The sequence below is a fragment of the Danio rerio genome, chromosome 16 (assembly GCF_052040795.2).
Source record: "Danio rerio strain M-AB ecotype USA chromosome 16, GRCz13ab, whole genome shotgun sequence".
NCBI classification, from domain to species: Eukaryota; Metazoa; Chordata; class Actinopteri; order Cypriniformes; family Danionidae; genus Danio; species Danio rerio.
The window spans coordinates 46,702,096-46,723,724 of NC_141036.1; the positions used below are offsets into that span (position 1 = coordinate 46,702,096).

General features: G+C 34.2%; 1 protein-coding gene, 1 long non-coding RNA gene and 1 other non-coding gene across 7 annotated transcripts; 1 reads left to right on the forward strand and 2 right to left on the reverse strand.

The window, feature by feature from the left end:
- The first annotated feature begins 728 nt into the window (after positions 1-728).
- Positions 729-18,394, forward strand: dek (DEK proto-oncogene). 5 transcript variants are annotated; one of them, NM_001045276.2, is given in 11 exon segments: positions 729-792; positions 3,692-3,829; positions 6,003-6,211; positions 6,290-6,384; positions 8,271-8,391; positions 9,841-10,170; positions 12,869-13,000; positions 14,486-14,597; positions 14,693-14,838; positions 17,146-17,214; positions 17,300-18,391. In NM_001045276.2, coding segments are annotated over 10 exon segments (1,329 nt in total). In that variant the 5' UTR covers positions 729-792; positions 3,692-3,726; the 3' UTR covers positions 17,312-18,391.
- On the reverse strand, positions 730-4,208 carry LOC147840389 (uncharacterized). Its single transcript, XR_015512034.1, has 2 exons — positions 2,834-4,208; positions 730-2,759 (listed from the first exon to the last, which is right to left on the reverse strand). It is a non-coding gene; the product is annotated as an uncharacterized LOC147840389 (long non-coding RNA).
- A 2,038-nt stretch (positions 18,395-20,432) lies between the features above and the next one.
- On the reverse strand, positions 20,433-20,504 carry trnae-cuc (transfer RNA glutamic acid (anticodon CUC)). The gene has a single exon. It is a non-coding gene; the product is annotated as a tRNA-Glu (tRNA).
- Positions 20,505-21,629: the final 1,125 nt, after the last annotated feature.

Genomic DNA, 21,629 nt, shown 5'->3' on the forward strand with positions numbered 1-21,629 from the left:
TTGAGTAAAGGCCTTTACTATGTTGCCCTCTGCTGTTAGTAAAGATATTGCTGCTACCAACTGAGGAACTGGAAATGTTCATTTTAAATTAGTTTTCTGAAAATAAAAATTAATTATAAAGAAAATTATAAGGTCAAAATAATATTAGAAACAAGGAAAATGTAGAAATGTAGAGAATTACTAAAATTCTCTAAAATACCCATTTTTATATTCAAAAGTGCAAACCACACAAAGCATTTTACAGGAAGCATTTATACATGTAACACAAAAATACTAATGAATAATACTAATAAAATAAATTTTAGCACTTTCTGGCTGGTAAATGTAAATGGAATAGCCTATAACAGCTGGTTAAAATGGGCTATATAAACAACAGTAAGGGAAGTATACTTAATTTAAAATGAAATTGGAAATAAATAAAACTAATACTGTTAAATTAAGAATGCACTTTTAATACCACGAACTTTCAAAAATAAATAAAAACTATACAGTCATAATTTACACTCAGTTTTTAAACGATCCTTCGGTGGTGATGTTATTGCAAATAAATTTAATGCGCCATACATACAGCAAATCTGAATGTTGACCGACTGGGATAATCAATATTAAAATAAGTCTTACATTTTTTAGCGACATCGAAGTGAATAAATTGACACTTTTATTTTTTGAAGGACGAGTTCTTTTATTATGGTTTTTTATCAGCGTGGTCACGTGACGGCCCGCCCTCTATTTTCAAACGCCATGTTTACTGCGCACCTCCATCACTTCCAATCGGCGCAACAGTAACGTACAGTGAGTATATCCATTAAAGTATGAGCATGCGGTTTTTAGTGCTGTTTTTACAATCTGCAGTATTTTACATCAGTCGCGTTTTCACTTACAAGGAGGCAGGAGTTGTCACGGTTTGTTGCGAATGGAAATTCGGTTGTATTTTTGTGAGCGAGTAGGCGGGACAAATAAGCTAGTCTGGTGTACCACCAGTCCCGCGCTCCTAAAACAATTCAGTCGCCAGCTTATGTATACTTAAAAGTTTGGTTTTAATTAAACGTGGTTATATGTTTTGCGATTTCTGCCGTCTCCACTCAGTTTGTCTCATATTTGGTCGTAATGTCATAGCTTGTTAGCATGCAAGGGGTTTGCGTCGAGCTTATTCAACTGGAAATACAAACACGCGCCAAATTCGTTTTGCACCAAGAGCGCACTGTTGATGAATTGATTACAGGCAATAAACAGAGCTATTGCGAATATATTGTGGCTCAAATGATATACAATTTACTTGCTATGTGCATTATGTATTTCACTGTCTAGTGTATGAATTATATAAGGTTATTTTGCCGTACAGTATTAGAGTTTGATAACTCCGCCCCCTCCAGTACGTATTTATAGCTGCGACAGTTGTCCAAAAATGTCCAACATTGTTTAGTATATACGTCTCTTGCATTAGATATTCCACAATCAGTCATAAAAGAGGTGGATACATTTTTGTTCAATTTCATATTTGGTGGAACAGACCACATTATTTAAAAAAGACAGTGTTGTACAATCCAGTTGAAGATGTGGTCTCAATGTTCTTGATGTCAGCACTGCTGTAAGTGTATTTAAATCAAATGGATTCAGAATTACCTGAATTTTAAAGGTAAAATTTAGAGCATCACCCCTAACTAGTTTTTGACCAATGGGGGTTTAGACTTTTTTAAAAGTTAACGTTATTTATTATTTTTTTTCTTTGAGGTGTAATTTTGATATTAACAAGGTGCCGTTAAAACTGTCCTCTCTTCATAAACAGGTGTGTTTACTATGGATGCTTATAAATAAAATGCAATTTCTAGTGGACTTGTTCAGCTCTTATCTGGTAATATGTCCACTGAATCCAACATTTTACATACTAATCAGTTAAGTATCAATAGTGTGAAAATTAAAGACAATAAATGTAATATCTTTTACATTAAAAAGTTATGCAGAAGGCAGAAGCACATGGTTGCCTAAATGCAAACCTTTTTGGAAATCCTTATTTGAGCAGATTGAGTGGAAAAAAGTTTGAAACTTGCCTAGTAAATACTGTCTCACCAATAAAGTTAAATATGTGACATAAACTAGTTAAATAAATTTTTTTAGTGAAACAAGTTGTTAAAAGATTTTTTAGAGACATTGAATCTGCGTGCACTTTTTGTGAATTAGAGGAGGAATTCATAAAACACCTGTTTTTTGAATGCACCAAATATTTTGGTTTGCTGTTGAATATCTTATATTTAAACTTACAAAATTTAAAATTCAGTTTTTTTTTTTTGTAAAAATATTTTTTGACATACTATAATAACAGTAAAACTTTGGAGCAAAATTTGTTGTTTAATTTAATGATTATATATGGGAAGTACCATGTACATTAACAAAAATGGTCCAATTATAAATCTAACATTTATTTGTTTAAAATTGTTCTTAAGCATTATATCGCAACCCTAAAAAACCTTAATCATAAAAAAGCTATATGGATGTTTACAATTTTTTAATCATTTTCTTATGCAAATGATTTGTAATTTATATATCCCCTGTCATTTAATTTTTGTTTTTTATACTCTATTGATTTGTTTCTTGGACGTAAAAAAAAACAATTGTAAGCATTGTATTTCTCATTTTTTTGTATGCTATTGTTCTTGTTATGCAAAAAAAAAAAAATTCCAACATTATTCACGGCTTTTTATAACCAAAAATAGAAGTATTATAGAAAAAATATTATGCAGTAATACAGTATTTTATTTTTTCTTCATATATATATATATATATATATATATATATATATATATATATATATATATATATATATATATATATATACATATACATACTGCAAATTTGGACCAGGGCTGCACAATATATAATTTCAGCATCAATATCGCAATGTGCGACTCTGGAATTGTCACATTGCAGGGATCTATAATGTAGTCAGAATTATAGTTGACTAAACATTACAGTTAACAACACAGTAAAGAGTAATTTCAAATTTTAACTTTTAAATGAAACTTTATTATTTGTATGTGTTTTTTTAAGGCCTTGCTGTAAGAGTTTCGATCAAACTTAAACATTTGGGCACAATAAATTTTGTTTGTAACACAACAATGAAACGTTTGTAGCTTAATGGGCAATTTAATTCTTCAATTAAAACGATTTAGTGTTGTTATTATTGTTACAATACTGTGATTACTCAATTTTTGTTTCTGAATACTGTTTGACTCCCCAGAACATTATAAATCTTTGTTTATTTGCATGTTTTGTCTGTTGAATTTAACAATGCTTGTCATTTTTTAATAATTATATTTTATGCAGATACGCAGCCCCACACAATCACCCCAATCTTTAAAAGCTTTTCAAGTCATTAGTGAAAGTGCATTTATATCGCAGTGAATGAAAATTTCGCAATGTCAGTTTTCTCCAATATCCTGCAGCCCTAATTTGGACCGACCTTCTTGTCATATGATGACTTGTGTGAAGTATTTTTTTTTCATATGTGATAAAATAGCATTATATTGGGCATTTGTAGTGCACTTTTTCCTTTGGAATTTTCATTTTGAACACCCTACTCTGTCTCATTCCTAACAGTCAAATAGCACAGATTAAATATTGTGCATATAGATTATGTGTGTCATACATGTCTGCTAATAATATTCTGTTTCATTTTTATATCTGTTTAATTTAGGATGCACCTGAGAAAGTCTGTTCCTCAGTGAAGATATGGAAGCAATCAAGACAGAAGTACATCCTTTGGATGATGCAGAGCAGGATGAATCAGAGGAATCCTCACCCAAAACCACGTCTAAACCCAAAGTCAAAATGTGTAAGCTAATTTTTAGCTATTCCTTTAAGAAATTCCTGATGCATCTTAAAGGGGCGGCTTGTCCAAAAAACTTTTTTGTAACATTTACATACCCTTTACTTGTTTCAAACCTTTAAAGTTTCTTTCTCCTGTTGAACACAAAGTAATATTTTTTTATTTTGTTAAATATCTGGACTTCATTGCACAAAGCAATGATCAGGACCCAGAATGATTGCCTTACTTTTTACGATTGATACTTGATACTGTATTTTGTTTTTCTGTTAACTTCTATTCATTGGAGACCCCAGTTTCAAGAGACTGCAGGTGGTCTGGGTATTTGAATAGATTTATTTCATTATATATATATTTTTTTCAGCCTGTGTGTTTTGTTTACAATAATAATAAAAAAAAAACTAATAAAAAAAGATTTTTTGAGGAAATCTGTAATTTTCTGTAGTATTTGTTTTTTTATACTATGGAAGTCAATTGTTGTTTTAAACAGCCCATTTTGTGTTCAACAAAAAGGAAACTCATAAAGGCTTGAAACCACCTGTGGTTGAGTAAATTTTCATTTTGTGGTAAACTAGCCCTTTAATTTTTATTACTTTGTTAACTGCTTTTATATACTTTTCATCAGCTCATAAATTAAATGAGACCTCTTTTATCCTCATATGTTACCCTTATTTTTAGACATTAACTAATATTATGTTTCTCTGCCCATGCTGATAGCCAGTTATTCAGATAAACATTTCCTGACACAGAAAGTTTGGTCATTTTGAAATGTCATATTCTTTTAAATTAATGGTTTTGAAAGTAATATAGATTAAAAACTTGCTCTTCTCCGTTTCAACAAGCTGTTTCCAGTCATTAAAACACAAGTTAATTTAAATGAACATGCATAACTTATTAACTGAAGGATTTATTTTTGAATGTTAGTATTGCGTATTAATATTGACTGAATTTCACTTCATCATATACCTTTCCTTGTTGGCCTTTAAGGTGCATAATCAGAGCTGCCCTTACTATAAATAAAGACAAATGACTAATGATGATTAATTCATAGTCATAAACATGCAAAAAGAAAATGCTTGAAAAAAAATTTATGGCTCGGAATTAAGGTTACAATATGTTTTCATATTAAAGAAATATACCTAAACAACTACAATGGCATTTAGAATAGAAATTCACTGCTTAAGTGCACCTATATAAAGTTGCAACTAAACCAGCAAAATAGGTGGGATAAAACAGCAAGGAATCTGTCTAAATGCTTAAATGGTTTGGTAAAAATGCAAAGTATGATAACAATTGCATACCATCTTTGCCTTTTCTAGTGGAGTTTTCTTGTTTTTATCTTTCTGTTCAGCTGACAATTTAATCAGCGATTGGGAGGGCAGCCCTCGCAATCTGATTAGGTGTGTTAAAAGTGCTAGCAGAGGTTTTACCTCAAGAAAATGTGTGTATAACAAAGAAACTGCAGTTTTCAGGGTTGCCACACTTTGAAAGTTCTTGAAATTATTTGAATTTAAGACATGTATTCAGCACCTGGGAAGTACTTAAAAACAAACATAGGTCCTTAAAAGTGCTTGAATATAAAGTTTATGATGTTATTTCTAAAATTGTACTGTGCTGTGCTGCTTTCAAAAACTGAATGATAAAAACTAAGACATTATTAATTAAAAAATCTTATATTTATATCTTATGTAAAAAGTATGATAAATAATACACCTTTTATCAATATTTCAGAAATCACATTTAAATATTACCAGTATTGGATTCAATTAGTTTTATTGTATTAAAGTTTTTTTGAACATGACTGTTAAAAACTACATTCATGAAAATGACTCATTCAAAACATCATCTTTTCAATAACATTTTAATGTAATTATAAGGTGAAAGTAAAATGTTAAGGGATGGAAGACTTTCATTGTATATGCTGGGGGTTTGAATTACAAAGGTACTCGCTTTAAAATTATTAGTGATTTTAAAAGTCCTTGAATTTGGTGTCCATGAAGAAATGGGAACCCTGAGTTTTGCTGTCAACATAAAATAATTCCACATCAGACATTTTCTTTACACGCATAGCATACAATCAAGGCATATTCTGTTCTGCTTTATTGACAGGATAAAAACACCCTTTTTAATAATCTGGCAGACTCATCAGCGCCATTGCAATGTTTTCTAATTGTCTTTTCAGTTGAACTGGAAATCGTTGAAGGAAAACGTGAGAAAAAGGTCATCCAGAGACTTGATATGATGAGTAAACCAAAGGAAAAGCCGAAGATTGAGAGCAAAGGAAGAGGCGACAAGCTGGGAGACATTGCACGAATTAACCACTCCATTGGGAAGCTTAAAGCTCCTTTGCTCAAACCGCTGCATAAGATCCTATATGATCGACCAGGGGCTGTAAGGCGTTGTTTTGAGATCTTCCTTAACAAATAAGTGGCCAAAATCTATAGCTAATGATGATTCATGTTTATGCAGGCATCAACACTGCGGAAAAATCTGCGGCTCTTTAATGGATTTCCCTTTAAAGAGGACAGTGACCTTTACAACAAAAAGATGGAGAAGGTGAAAAGGTATTTAACTGGTTTGATAATGCTTTATATGTAAATACATTTACATGCCTATGAAAACCGAATTAGTTCATGCTCTATTAGGTATTGTTTTTTATTTTTTATTTATTTATTTATTTATGCACATTTTGGCTTAAAACTGAATGAAATTGGCAAATTGCATATGAAATCTTAAAATACATCTAATAAGCAAGATTTCCATGGGCCCTTAAGGTCAAAGAAAATAATTCAATACAGGTCCTTTAAAGTGTGTTTTTTTTATCTTTCTTAAATCCATGTTATTCCCCAGGTCCACTAATGTGTTATTTTGCATGCTGTGCATACTTGATTTACATTGGTCAGGGGCATTTCCATTACACAAGATGTTTCATGCAGGATGTATTTAAAAATCTGTACAGTTTTAAAGCAGAAATAAGACGAATCAAATTTCATGCCTGTTATATAGTTAAAATAAATGGGGAAAAAATAAGCTTTTCATTGTGTTAGACACATAAAACTGCTACAAAGTATGGCAAAAGGCAACAATGTAGCTTTCTTCTCACTTAAAATGTCACACAATAAGTACTTAGATTTGTAAATACTGAACCTGGAAATCCTCTCATCAAGTTAACCAAGTTGTGTGTTTTAAACATGACAAGACAACATGCAAACGCACAACTAAAAGCTCATTTGACTTCAACGGTCATATGGTTGTATACATGGACAAACAAGTGGACAAATCTTACTTCACACTATCTTTGTTTTTGTGCTTCTTATTCTAAAATGGCTGAGCTAGAGTTTAAATTACCTTACAGAAGTATCTCAAAAAATTGGGCTGTAGGGGTGTGAACCTACACTGGTTTCGCGGTCGGTTCGGTTCCGATTATCATGCAATCAATTCGGTTCAAGTCGATATCATGGTACTTTCCATAAAAAATTTGATTTTTTCTTCACAACACAATAATTTTTATTTTCTTAATCTATAAATATATTTATATTTATATATTATTTGCGATACAATATTGTCCTTTAATACAAGCAGTAAGATATATGAACTGTACCTTGAATTTTACGTGCTCAAAGAAAACACTTTTTTTTTTATGTATTAAACAAAACTCCACTACATGCACAGTAGACAACATGAGCATTTATAGGACATAAGCTAATGTAAATATTATCCCGCTTCCTTTTTGAGTGCTGTCTTCACCTGCTCAACAGAAAAAGCTGCGTTTGGTTTTAGAAATTAAAGCACAGATGATTCACGCAGGAAGAACAGCCGCAGTTACAGTCTTTATGTGCATAATACGAGGTTATCACAGATAACCCGTAATAGACACAGTGGAGAAAACTCGCAACTCAGGCACACTCGTGTGTGGATGCACAAGTGTTGCTTTAACAGCCGAGAGGAGTAGAAAAGTTACCTCACAAACAGGCCAGCGGAGCGGGTCTAATGTAAAAAGTGTGTAAGAGAGAAAGAGACAGATGGAGTTTTACAGCATCTCTCCCTAGTAGTGAAATAACGGCTCGTGTGCTGTGCCTTCTCCAGTGTCAAAGAAAGACTTTTCAGCAAGCTCACAAGCAGTTAAACTGTGCATAATTATCTTCCTTTTAAGTAGTAGGAGCTTTTTATTTACCCATCCTCGCCTCCTGCGCCATAGTATTCTACTGCGACATCGCGCATAGGAGATAAATGACGTCAGTACATATTTACCGGTTATAATCTATTACTGAACCAATATCGAATTGTACCCATCTGCATCATGGTGCACCAAAGAAACAATTAATTTTGATACTACTATTGGGCTGCCAAACGATTACAAGACAAGATGGCATGTAAAAATGCTAGTCGGTCTCCTGGGTCATGAGTTTACCTGGGTTTGTTAATACGCTTTGGTTTGTCTGTCTGGCAGGCTTCCCAAGAAACTGCTCAAAACCATCTGTCAGACTCTTGATCTGGAGAGGAGTGGAACACAAGTTGTTCTCTCAGAGAGGATTATGAAATTTCTCGCACAGCCAACCAACTCGGGAAAGGTGAGATCTTTTGCTCTTAAATATTACAGTGGCAATATAGATAGATAGATAGATAGATAGATAGATAGATAGATAGATAGATAGATAGATAGATAGATAGATAGATAGATAGATAGATAGATAGATAGATAGATAGATAGATAGATAGTAGGGTTGTAACGGTATGAATTTTTTACGGTATGATAATCGTCTAAAACAATACCACGGTTTGACGGTTTCGCGGTATACGGTATGTTACAAATGTTACAAAATAATAGAACAGTGAAGCAAATTTGACTTTTTCCAAATAATATATTTTCAGTTACTATAAACAACACCACTTACAATGAACAAATAAAAAAATAAGAAAATAATAAATAATGTGTCAAAGTCCAAATAAAGTCCAAATAAACATGGTGCAAATCCTCAGTAAAAAAATAGATATAAATATTTACTATACTATAAATAGTTACATAACGAAACTAGATTCAATATGGAACATCCTTAGGTTTTATGTGCCAGCATGGATATGGTTGTCTGTGGATATGGATTTGGATATGGTTGTCTGCAATGCAGACAAACAGCTGCACCTTCATTTGCGTCTTTTGAAAACAGCAAGAGCAGCAGTTCGTCTTTGCTGTGTCACTGTTTTGTCATGTTTCTTTGCTGCTGTGCATGCAAAAGTACTTAGTATGAGAATTATTTCATGCAAAACTTTTTTTTTGCGTTTTATTTAGCCGCGCATAAATGTATGCCTATCTCTCATTCTGTGTTGTTCAAAAAGCTCACTGTTGGTCCACAAACAAAAGCGAAACCTATGCTTATTGGTTGTGATATAGCGAGTTTGAACCAATCTGGGCATGGAGGAGGGACAATGCATTAATGTATCATGTCTGGTTTGTGACGAGCGTTTCTTTGTCAAATCAGCATTGTCAAATTTTGATGACGTAACTGCACTGATTCCGGAGCCTCTAAAAGTCCGTGAATGTAAAAAAAAAAGTGAATGTTTTGTGATACAGCACTGGAAAGCTGAGACTCTCTTCTTTATGCCAATCTTTGAATTGTATAAATCGGATCAGCGGATCAAAAGTTATTAAACATTTAAGAGCTATACTTATTTTTAGCCGCGGGCAGCTCTCTCGGTCTTTAAGGGTTAAAACCGTTGATATGCAATTGTTCATGGTATGATAATCGTGCACGTTCAAATCGTGGTAGACCGTCATACCGGTATATTGTGACAACCCTGATAGATAGATAGATAGATAGATAGATAGATAGATAGATAGATAGATAGATAGACAGACAGACAGACAGACAGACAGACAGACAGACAGACAGAAAGAAACAAGAAAGAAAGAAAGAAAGATGCAGGGAAAAAGGCTCAATCCAAACAAAATGGTGCATTTGAGTTTGGATCCAATGCTGGTGATTATTGGTGAAGTGTCTAAGTTTGTCTTTTGCTGTCTGCAGCCTGTCCTAAAGAAAAAAAGGAAGACGACCAAAGATGGCAAAAAAGAAAAGTCTTCATCCAAGAGCAAAAAGCCACAAAAAAAAGTAGTAAGTGGAAAGTCCAAACCCATTGTCACAGATTCCAGTAGTGATGATGATGATGATGATGATGATGACGACGACGGTGATGAAGAAGAGACCAAAGGGAAGAGCAAGGGCACTGAGAAGTCTGCAAAAGCAAGTCAAAAACATGATGATAGTGAAGATAAATCTGATATAGAGGAAGAGGATGAGTCCTCGGATGATGACGTAGACGATGATGATGATTCTAAAGAGGATAGCAAGGAGGAAGTGAGTTGGTTGTTTGCATTTCTGATGCTGTTGTTCATCTGATCTTATGTGGTCTGCGGTGCTGAAATGTGTCTATTGATGCACGAAAACAAACCTGGTCCTGGCATACCACCCCTCTGCACATTTAGTTTGTTTCTTTTAGTGCTTTATAGGTTTGTTCCATAAGTGTCCTTCGAAGTGGACATCACAGGATATTCTGCTATGAATCCAGTTACAATTAATGCCGAGTTCAGACTGCACGATTTAGTAGTCCCATTACAGATATTTTCACACTGCATGACTACCTGGGGTAGAATTCCATAGCTACTCTGTTTTCACTGCAATATGGATCGGCGATGGGGAGGTTTCACACTGCATGACTGTACAATATGAAGAATCGTTGACAACTTTGTCTCAGTCCGCAAACTACGTCTCACAACCAAACACATAGTATATAATTTTTTATTAACTTCATAAAATTTGCTCTTCAGTGTTTGAACTCTCAGTAATGATTTTAAATCACACTGAACTGAGCTAAACTGAACTGAACTGAACTTAAACACTAAAAACTGAACTACACTCTTTTAGTTACTATGACCATTTATGTGAAGCTGCTTTGACACAATCTACATTGTAAAAGCGCTATACAAATAAAGCTGAATTGAATTAATGAGAAAGAAGCCTTTAGTGGGGTACAAAATGTACTTATTTTCTCTCCTGAGTTTTGAAGGAAACTAGCAATTTCACAACTTTGTTTTTTTTTTTTTTTTTCGACTTGTTTGTGATATTGCTCAGATGACATGTCAAACAGACACAGGCGCCCCTGCCAAATTTACACAAGTTTCTCCTCAATTTCTTGGGCAGACTGAAAAGAAGGTTCTCCCCCAACCTCCTGCTGGCCTGCAGATACACACACTAGGGGATGCTGCTCTCTCATTGACTGTAGATTCTCTCAGAGCGCGCCTTTGATTGTTCACAACGAGTATGTTTACATGGACACCAATAATTGAACATTAATGTGATTAAGGCTATACTCTTGATTAAGAGTCTACCATGTTAACAGCCTTTTTTTTTTCAGTTTAAGGTCATAATCGGACTAAAGACAAATCGAAGTAGGACACATGGAGTTTGTTGATTAGGCATGGATAAAAATATCACGGTATTGTGATTACTGCTCTAAAGAATATATATATATATATATATATATATATATATATATATATATATATATATATATTTATTTATTTATTTATTTATTTATTATAGTTTGGAGCAATAAACATGTCAGGCTAAATAATTCAAAAGATTAATTGACTTCTGCTGTCTTCATTTGTTTTAAAAACAAAGATTTCTTTAAAATTGAAAACAACATCTTTTGATTTATTTTTCTGCTGGAGATACTGTTGTCCTAAAAAACAAACAAAAAATGTCATTAAAAAATGTTACATCTTAGAAACAGTATTGCAGCAAACTTTGGCGGTTTTAAAACCTTGACTTTTCCAAACCGTTGTATACCCTAAAAATACCTTAACCAAACTATTACCATGATGTAGGACTTTTTGCCACGTTTAACAACAGGATAGTCCACACACACACACACATGGCTGTTTGACACTCTCTGCACCTACAAAGTCAGTGCAGACCACAGACACCTACATCGTGAAATGTGGAGTTTTTTTTTTTTTTTTTTTTCATTCAGCGTGCTGTATGAACTTCCATTAAAACATAACTTCCAGCAGTTCATAGTTGCAACTATCTCTTTTGGCATGCATGAAATGTTCCTGAATGAAAGTAAAAGTGCCAACCTGCTGGTAAAGTCGACAAATTAAAAATTCAATACCCGAAATACATGAACCTTCAGAGGTAATGTGGATAACGCAGTGACGCAATGTCATTAATCAAATTATGTGCTATAACATGTAAAACAGGATCATGAAAGGAACTTTCAAAAAGCAGCTCATGTAAACACCTTAGTCATATTATTGTCTTAATTAGAATAAGGCAAATAATTCCATTGCTGATGTTGATGTAAACGTAGTCACTGTGTGATTGTAACTCGCCTCAACGAGCACTGATTTGCTTGTCATTTCAGGCATTTGTCTGCGATTTCACAAAACCTCTTAGTGAGACAAAATCGGGGCTAAAATCATTCAGTCTGTACTCTGATAGGTTTTCAATTTTAAAGGGCACAAAACTGTAAGACATGAGAATCGAAGCATATGCAGTGATTGTGGTTAACTAACCCTTCACTATTGTGTAATAAGTTTCATCTGATGACGCTGCAAGCAACACAGTGCAGATCTGTTTAAACTAAAGTGAAGTAAACTTTGAGCTCAGCTGATTTTCAGTGAACACTATATAGGGAACATGTAAATCTGAACATGTTTTTTTCCCTTGGTGAGCTCTTCTAATGAGCTGGTTATCTAAATCAGGTGTGTTAGACAAGAGAGACATGCAAGATATGCAGAGCGCTGGTACAGGAGCATGTTTGAGAACTGTGGATCTGGAACTTTCAAGCTCAGAATGTTTTAATCCCTGTTTACATGTTGCTTTAACTTGTAATAATATTAATAAATGAATGTTAACACTAGTGTAAACAGGTTTGTTTAGTTGCGACTTGAAATTTGCCATGCAACAGATTCTTTTCCCCACATTTTTGGTTTTATAGTTCGATCTCTGTTGTGACTCAATGATTTTTGTTGTGTGATCAAATCAACAGACATCTCCTCCTCAGAAGAAATCTTCCACTGGGAAGTCCACAAAGAAATCTGACAAGATGTCTGATCAGAGTCCATCAGATGAGACAACCGATGACAGTGACACATATTGTGAAGACAAGGATGCAAAAAAGGTTGGTAATGACTTTAAAAGGTTAATGTTCATACCATATTGAATCCTTTATGATTCTGAATGTATATTGTGTAACATTTCAAATAATTTTGATCTAATTTAAACCTGATCTAGATAATGAAACTTAATTTGATCTCTATTGGCCCGTTTCCACTGAGTGGTATGGTACGGTTTGGTACGTTTTTATGGCCGTTTCCACTGTCGAAAGGCTTACTGAACCAAACTGTACCGTACATCTTTTTCGGTACCAAACACGAGAAAGGGTACCAAAAGGCGGAGCTAGACGCGCAGCTGAACGCTTTCGGTTTACATTCGCTTGTGCAACAAGATGGAATGAAAACAAAAGAGCCGTCATGTTTAAAATGCACAGCCGAGAGATATTTTACAGCGTAAATATATACATATAATAACGAGCCATGGTCGACCCGGGATCAAACAAACCTTTTCGTCATCTTGATAAACAGCCACAAAGCCAAAAAGAAGAGCAGATTTACTTTGTGGCCCTTAGTTTTTTACGAGCCAGTCTGAAGCGCGAGCGGTTTTGCTTTCTTGCTTGCACTCGCCGCGCATCTATATCTGAAATAACAACCTTCTTGAGCTGATGATAATATTGTGCACTTGATTATTGATGTGCTTTTGAAACTCGATCCTGTCAGAAACTGACAAACGCGAGGGTAAAGCGCGAAAAAAAGGAGCACATTATTTTTTTAGCAAACGTGAACAAACTGCCATGTTTAACTATTATCATCACCTTTTGGACTATTATGAACTCAGAATGATGGAATTGCTCTCTAACCGAGGCTAACATGTGCTGCCGAAGATTAAAGACACAGATGAGAGGTCTGCTCTTACTCTAGGCTATGTTTTGTGTTGTTTTAGAACCTATATAAGGACTAAATGTCTGCTGTGTGTAGTTCTTCTGTAGTTGGTATCAAATCAGAGACTGTAAGGGTCTGTATGTGTTCATATATGTTGCATTGATTTATTTATTTTACACAATTGCAGACGTTACAGAAGGCAGTCATTGATCTGCAGTTATAATCAACTTGTGTTGATATAAAAGTTAGTAATAAACATTGATACAGAAGTATTTGTGTATAAAGCATCTGTTTTGTGAGAAGTGTTTCACATGTGAAATGTAAGCAACCCGTTCGGCTTTACTGTCGACATTTTCTCAAGTGAAAATGACGTTGACTGAAACTTTGTCAAACACCATGCCCACCAAAAGGGTACCCTTGGTAGTTGAAACGCAAGCCTGATAAAGGTGATCCATTCCGACCCGAATCTTACCGTACAGTACCAGTCAGTGAAAACGAGCCATATGAAAGCAAATTGTTACAGTTTTGAAAGAATTCAAAACTATTACATTTATGGCACTGTAAGAAACGAGTACAACTTTATAACTGCAGCCACAGATCCGACAATACAAAAATCCTTTCAGCAGAAATTGCATTTAAACTAACAATTTTCATCTCAATATTCCTAGACAAAAAAGAAGCCTGCAGCAAAGAGAAAAGCTCCAGCAAAGCCTGTCCCGAAAACTAAGAAAGCAGACAGCAGCAGCAACCGAAAGAAAAAGACGGCAAGCAAGAGAAAAGGTATTAATGCGGTCATATTATAAATGTTTAATAGAAATGGTAAATATTGTGTTTTGCAGTGTGTAGAGATTAATATGCTGTAGTTCTGCTTCTAGATGAAAGCGAAAGCTCTGATGACGATCAACCTTTGATCAAAATGATCAAAAAACCACCAACAGATGAGCAGTTGAAGGAGAACGTAAAAGACCTCCTGAAAGACGCAAACCTGGAGGAGGTTACAATGAAGCAGATAACCCGACAAGTATGTTATTTCACCTTTATTGGGACAGAAGCTTACTTTAAAGGGTTATGATCTGTATTGCAGTTTAACTAACTAGACCAGGGGTTCCCAAACTTTTCAGCCCACGACCCCTAAAATAACAATTCCAGTGGCTTGCAACCCCCAATATTCTCTGAGGTGGTTTTACAACCCAGCACACAATAGTGCACACATACCAACAGGCCCAGGTCTATTCGCCGTTTAATTTTGGAGAGCGCCACCCCAAGACCGTCCTCCATGTTAAGTTGTGTCGTGTATTTATTTTTAATGTACGTGATTGCACGTAAAATCAATGTGTTGCATCTGACACTATTCCTATGTCTTTAATATAACAATAATCACCACAAGGATTGCAAAAAATATTGAAAGGCTTATGGCTTTTTATTTTCATGTTGTTTTTAATGTTTATTATTACCATGTTTATTATTACCATGCTAACAATGTTACTATAAACTACTATTTTGTTCTTCAGCTAGTTATGGATAAAATATAGTAGTTCTAATAGTTTAATAAAATGAATTCGATTTTTGTGAATTGCCAAGCGACCCCACCTATATTGTCCCGCTTCTGACCCCAGGTTGTCCCGACCTCCACTTTTGGAACCACTGAACTAAAGGAGTAATTTATTGCATGCATTTAGTCTGTTTATCACTGTCATCTATAGTCATCACTAGGGATGGGAAGATTAATCGATATGTATCGATACGCGGTCATGCGCATGCACGATGCGAGTGCATCGGTTGAGCAGCAGAGGATGAATGAAATTTTGGAAGCAAATCGAGATGCATCGGTTTTTGCGAGATGCATCGGTTTTTCCGAGATACAGCTTATTTTTTTAATATAGAATGTATTTTTTATTTATTAACAAGTGTTGTCAACCTGTTTTTGGCGCATAATTTAATCGACCTACATAAAGTAAGCCTTAGCAACGGATTTGCGGATGTGTACACTTACACTACAACTCAGTGTATCAGTAGTGCGGATGAAGCTAGTGGTGCGCCCTCAGAAAGCGCGAGAAGCAAAACAAACATTTTATTCCCTACTGAGTTTTAAATCTAAAGTTTTGTGCGCTCTATGCCAATAACGGATGTTATTGCACTGTTCATCTGCAGGGCCGGAGCAAGCTGAACTGCTGCTCTAGGCAGAGGACGATCACGCCGCCCTCAACCCCAATGTGAAAACGAAAGTGACCGGTTATGAAAATGAAGTGACGTGTCGCGGACCTCTATTCTGCCGCCCTATGCGCGGATATAACTGAGGACGCGCGGGTGTCGCGGACCTCTATTCTTCCGCCCTATGCGCGGATATAACTGAGGACGCGTGGGTGTCGCGGACCTCTATTCTTCCGCCCTATGTGCGGATATAACTGAGGACGCGCGGGTGTCGCGGACCTCTATTCTGCCACCCTATGCGCGGATATAACTGGGTGTTGCGGACGCCGCCCTCTCTATACTGCCGCACTAGGCGGTTTTAAACACCTCCTCCTGTTAATTTTTATTTAATTATAATAATAATAATAATAATATTAATAATAATAATAATGATAAAAATAATGGGTGTCACGGTGGCACAGTGGGTAGTTTGACCACCTCACAGCAAGAAGATTGCTGGTTTGTTATATTTTTATTAGCCTGTTGTTTACAGTGACAGTGATGTTTCAAAGCAGCATAACACTGCTAGTTCACGACCTTAAGTTTTGAATAATCAGTGGCAAAATATATCTTTGTAAAACTTGTTTTCATAGTTGAAAAGTTAAATCACAATTCTTGTTGTGCAATGCTCAACCTTTATGTTGAAAGAGTGCAAATATATATATTTTAATATATATTGCACTTATACATTCTGTTTATCTTGAAAATACTTAAATAATATGTGCTATAGGTTCTAAAATGGCCCTCTACTCTAAACTGACGCTCTGGCTCTGAGAGAAGAGCCAGTTTGTAAAAAAAGTCTTGGTTTTGCTTGGTTAATAAATAATCAAACTCATTCAATGGCACAGCATCCTCTTTTACATCATCTCATAAACTTGATCTAATTAGTTAGTGCTGAATTATTGCATTGTATCGTGATATGGGTGTGAATCGTATCGTGTCGCATCGCAATATGTCACAAATGTATCGCTAATATATCGGATCGTATTCTTTGTATCGAGATGCGTATCGGATCGGCATTATAGCTTAGATGCCCAACCCTAGTCATCACAGTATATAGATGATGTTTCGTTAAAGTTTGACAAGTTGAAGTCTTTTCAAATGCTGTTATGATTTATAAACTTTCTCTTTGTTGTAGGTTTATGACAAGTATCCTGACTTCGATCTGAGCAGCAGAAAGGAATTCATTCGTGAGACTGTTAAAAATGTAAGTGCTTTCAAAATGCTCATTTATTTTAATATTCATTTGTATAATAGTCAGTTTTAACATGGCTAATGTTCTTGCTTTTCAGATGATATCCTGAAGTGATGAGAAGAAAATGCCTTATTTAAAAAAGTCGACTAGAGTGAAGTTGGTGGATGAATATTCATTGCACTGTTCACTGTTCTGTAGTTTTATGTTTATTTTATACAAGTTCAGCTTTTTTGTATTTTAAAGAGTCTTTTAAAGTTAGAGTTTTGACATTTGACAGCAAATGATGTGGATTTTGGTTGTTGAAATATGCCACATTTTTAAAGTAATTTTAGTTTCATAATTTATATGGCACGTGGCCATACAAACTTAACCATATTTTATTTTGACCAGAAGTTCACAGTTTGTTTGTGCTAGAAAAGCCTTCAGTATGATTAGCATGAATTTGTTGATGCTAAGATACTGCAGGCATGTTTTAGAAAGTGTTCATTTTATGGATTGATTTTATCCATTATTAACGCTGGTTTCAGTTTTGAAGGTCTGAATGTCGATTGCAAAAACAAGGTAATTTAGATTCAATCTGTCTGGTTTTTGGTTTCAACATCTTATGTTGTGCAGTGTTGGTTTACATCTCAGTGCTTTGCCTAATAGTAGTGTCCAAACTCATTCCTGAAGGGTCGATGTCCTGCAGATTTTAGCTCCAACATGCTTCAACACATCTGACAGGAAGTTTTTAGCATATCCAGTAAGAGCTTGATTATCTGCTTCAGGTGTGTTTGATTAGGGTTGGCGCTAAACTCTGCAGGACACCGGCCCTCCAGGACTGAGTTTGGACACTTGTTGCATAATAGAAGAATTTGGAATTTTAATGCTAATGTGTTAAAAGCAAAAAGCTTTAAGTTTTTTTTTTTCTTTGTAAATATGCTCTTTAAGTGTATTTTACTTGCTTGTGTCTTAAATCAAGTCATACGAAGCAAACAAATCATAATTCTGTGATGTTACACATTCATATCAGCAGGTCAGAAATGTAGTTTAGGTCCCATAGTAAGACCCTATTTGATCTGTTGTAAACACTGACCTCAGTAACCAGTTATCAATTATTATCAGTCATAATACTCAATGATAGTCTGTCACAAAAACATCAAAACAGAAATGAAAACGTGTTTATTTTGTAATAAATAGATTTTTCATATTATATAAGCTGTCTGTGTTTTTGTTCTTGATGTTGTTTTACCTGGATGGCTGTGTTTGTTTTTGCCACTTAAGGTGTATTTGTGATATTTTTACTACAGGTTTTTATCTATAATTTTGACATAATGACTTTTAAAAACAAGTACTGTATAAACAACACTCATTGTGGGGAAGACAAACACATCTTGATTCTACTTAGAAAAGCATTTTATAACAATAGCTTATATTTAAAAGATCTTTAAACTAATAAAGTCACGCTTCCACAATTTAGTCTTAATTTTATAATGCAGAACAAAAATTCTACATTCTTTAAGTGTTTAGCGTTAGATTTTACCTGCACCTTCAATGTCCAGCTGTCTTAGTATAATTTTTTTTCCAATAAGTACATTTTGTACAGGTTTTTTGAGGGGTGTGGTGCATTTATTAGAATCAATTGGTACATCAGCTCTTAGTACTTATTTCATCAAAAGTGCACTTTTTCAAACATTTCAGCATATTTTCATTTGTGTACAATAAACAATCACAAAATATCCTTTTCACTACACAAAATACATGTTCTATCTAAACGTTTAATTTACATTAACTGCCTTTTATAATGCTATCACTATCGAACTTAAGACTTGCATCTCTTATTCCATTTAATACATTTGTGTCATTTAATTTAATTGATCTTAAAATTTGAATAAATTATATCCATAGATTTTCAACTTGTCTAATTGTTGTTTGATCATTTGTAAGTTACAAATTGCTTGAGGAACTTTTAAAAATGCTAATTACTAATTATTTTCACCCAATAATCACAATTAGATATGTATAAGTTACTTGCGAATTAAAATTATATAACAGAACAATATTTTTCCTTGCATATGTAAATGACTGTTTTCCTATATAGAAATCTGAAAGTGGAAATATATGCAAATTACATATATGACCTAAACGTTGTCATTTATCATACATGCAACATTTCAAAATTACATAGCAAAAGTCTGTTTACATACTTTTTTTCAACCATTGAAATTACAAATATGTCAAAATATATAACTTTTACCAACTTTTTTTATTCACTTTAAATGTTGTACATGTGTGTGTAAATGCCCATTTATGCAATATTTTATAATATATATTGCATATTTTATATCTGTATGTGAAATCCAAATGTGAACTTGTATGTCATATATGTCATTTTCATATATTGCCATATATCATATAGCAGGGGCGGCCAACCCTGTTCCTGGAGGGCCACCTTTCTGCAGATTCAGTTGCTACCCATATCAAACACACCTGAACCAATTAGGACCTGAACACCACGTGATAATTACAGACAGGTGTGTTTGATATGGGTTGAAACTGAAATCTGCAGGAAGGTGGCTCTTGAGGAACAGGGTTGGCCACCCCTGCCATATAGGTTCTTTGATCATGTTTTAATGTTGTTTAAAACTTTTTAAACAAAAAATAGCAGTTTTACAGCACAGTAACATGAATGAGTAATTGGAAGTTTATCCTGTTTTGCTACTGAATGAAATGATTGTCAGTAAGTTAAAAAAGGATCTACTCTTCTCAGTATATATCACAATGATCAAGTGTTCTGAAATGATGCATGATTGTGTGGACTGAAAATAGATAAAAATACAGATTTGAAAGAATGACAGATTTGAAAATGCAATAGCACCAAACCATTAAAAAAACTGTAATCACAATATGTAAGAAATTGACTTCCTGTGAAATTAAAGGAAAGTAAGTTTATCTGATATCTGTCCACACAACAGTTTTGCTCTGAAACATGCTACAGTTTGATAAATTTAACATACAGTTTTGCTTTTAAAGTGACTTGAATAAAGAAGGGCCCCATTACTTTAAACTTGAACAGCAAAAAAATATTCTGCTTTTATAGTCAAGTTATAGAACAACCTGAATCCTTTGAATTCATTCTGCTCTGCCCCATGGAAGCTTGCTATGGGCATTTAGTGGATAGGCCCACTACTAATAACTCTAAAAATTGTTTAATATTATCATGATTAAGTTTTGTTGTAGTAAAACAATCATTCCCTGACCGGGAATCGAACCCGGGCCGCGGCGGTGAGAGCGCCGAATCCTAACCACTAGACCACCAGGGAGCGCGTTGTGTTGGTGAGCAATGTTTCGTTTTTAAATCAGATTTAAATACACCTGCTGCGTCAAAAAAACACTTTTCATTAGATTTGTTTCATATATTCATTCACTTAACAAACTACATGATTAAATGTCGGTTGTTTAGTCCTTGTAATTTCAAGTTTAATGTAAACTTATATTGTTTATTTTATTGTTAAGCTACCTAAAAGCTATCTGAAATTAAATGTTTCAATCTAAATGGTGTAAATTAATCAGATTTAGTTTAAAATGAGACAGGTTAATGCAGACTTTGGTGAATGAATCAAGGCAAGGCAGATTCTGCTTGACTAGTGTATTCAGCACTGAACTCTTCTGTGTAATTAATGAGATTTTTTATGTTTTTATTGCAATAAATTCTAATTGAAAAAGTTAAACTCCATTAGTTAATACTGTTCAAAGTAATGTTTACTATTTCTAATAAATTAGAAAATTACCCATGGCAAATCTAATGTAAAATAGTCTGGCATATTTATCTTTGGCCCACAGCTTTTACTGATATTTAGTTTTTGGCTTTTTATACAAAAAACATTTGGGCACCCCTGGTCTTCAGGCTGTAAACAAATCCTCTGCGTAATTAATTTTTGATAGTTTATCATGCAAGAGACATTCTAAGGTAATCATTTTGGATTATTATTTATAATGATCTGAAAGCATTATCTGCAGTATCAACACTGTATGACCAGGCCATTTTATTTACACACATTTTAAAGACATACACTGACATAATGCAAGTATGATTGTTAGAACTTTATCTTTGTGTATAATCCACTATTATTAAAATCAGGTGCTTTAAATCAAAGATACTCAAACTAGGGCCCGTGGGCTAATATTGGCCCATGGCAACCTTTGATTTAGCCCACCATCCCATCTGAGAATGTTTTAGAGATTGAAATTTCAAATTTAATGTAACCTTTTATTAGTTTATTTTATTGTTAAGCTTGAAAAAAGCTATCTTAAATTAAATATTTAAATTTAAATGGTGTAATTTATTCAGATTTTGTTTAAAATGTACTACGACAGATGAAGAATAATGCAGAGACTTCAGTGAGTGAATCAAGGCGAAGGGAGATTCTGCTTGACTAGTGTATTCA

Bases quoted from the DNA above. Each gene is read 5' to 3' on its own strand.
- dek (XM_087286236.1), top strand. From the start codon at position 3,727: ATGGAAGCAATCAAGACAGAAGTACATCCTTTGGATGATGCAGAGCAG. The intron at 8,392-9,840 runs GTGAGATCTTTT...TGCTGTCTGCAG, and splicing joins AGCCAACCAACTCGGGAAAG to CCTGTCCTAAAGAAAAAAAG. The intron at 10,171-12,868 runs GTGAGTTGGTTG...TCAAATCAACAG, and splicing joins AAGAGGATAGCAAGGAGGAA to ACATCTCCTCCTCAGAAGAA.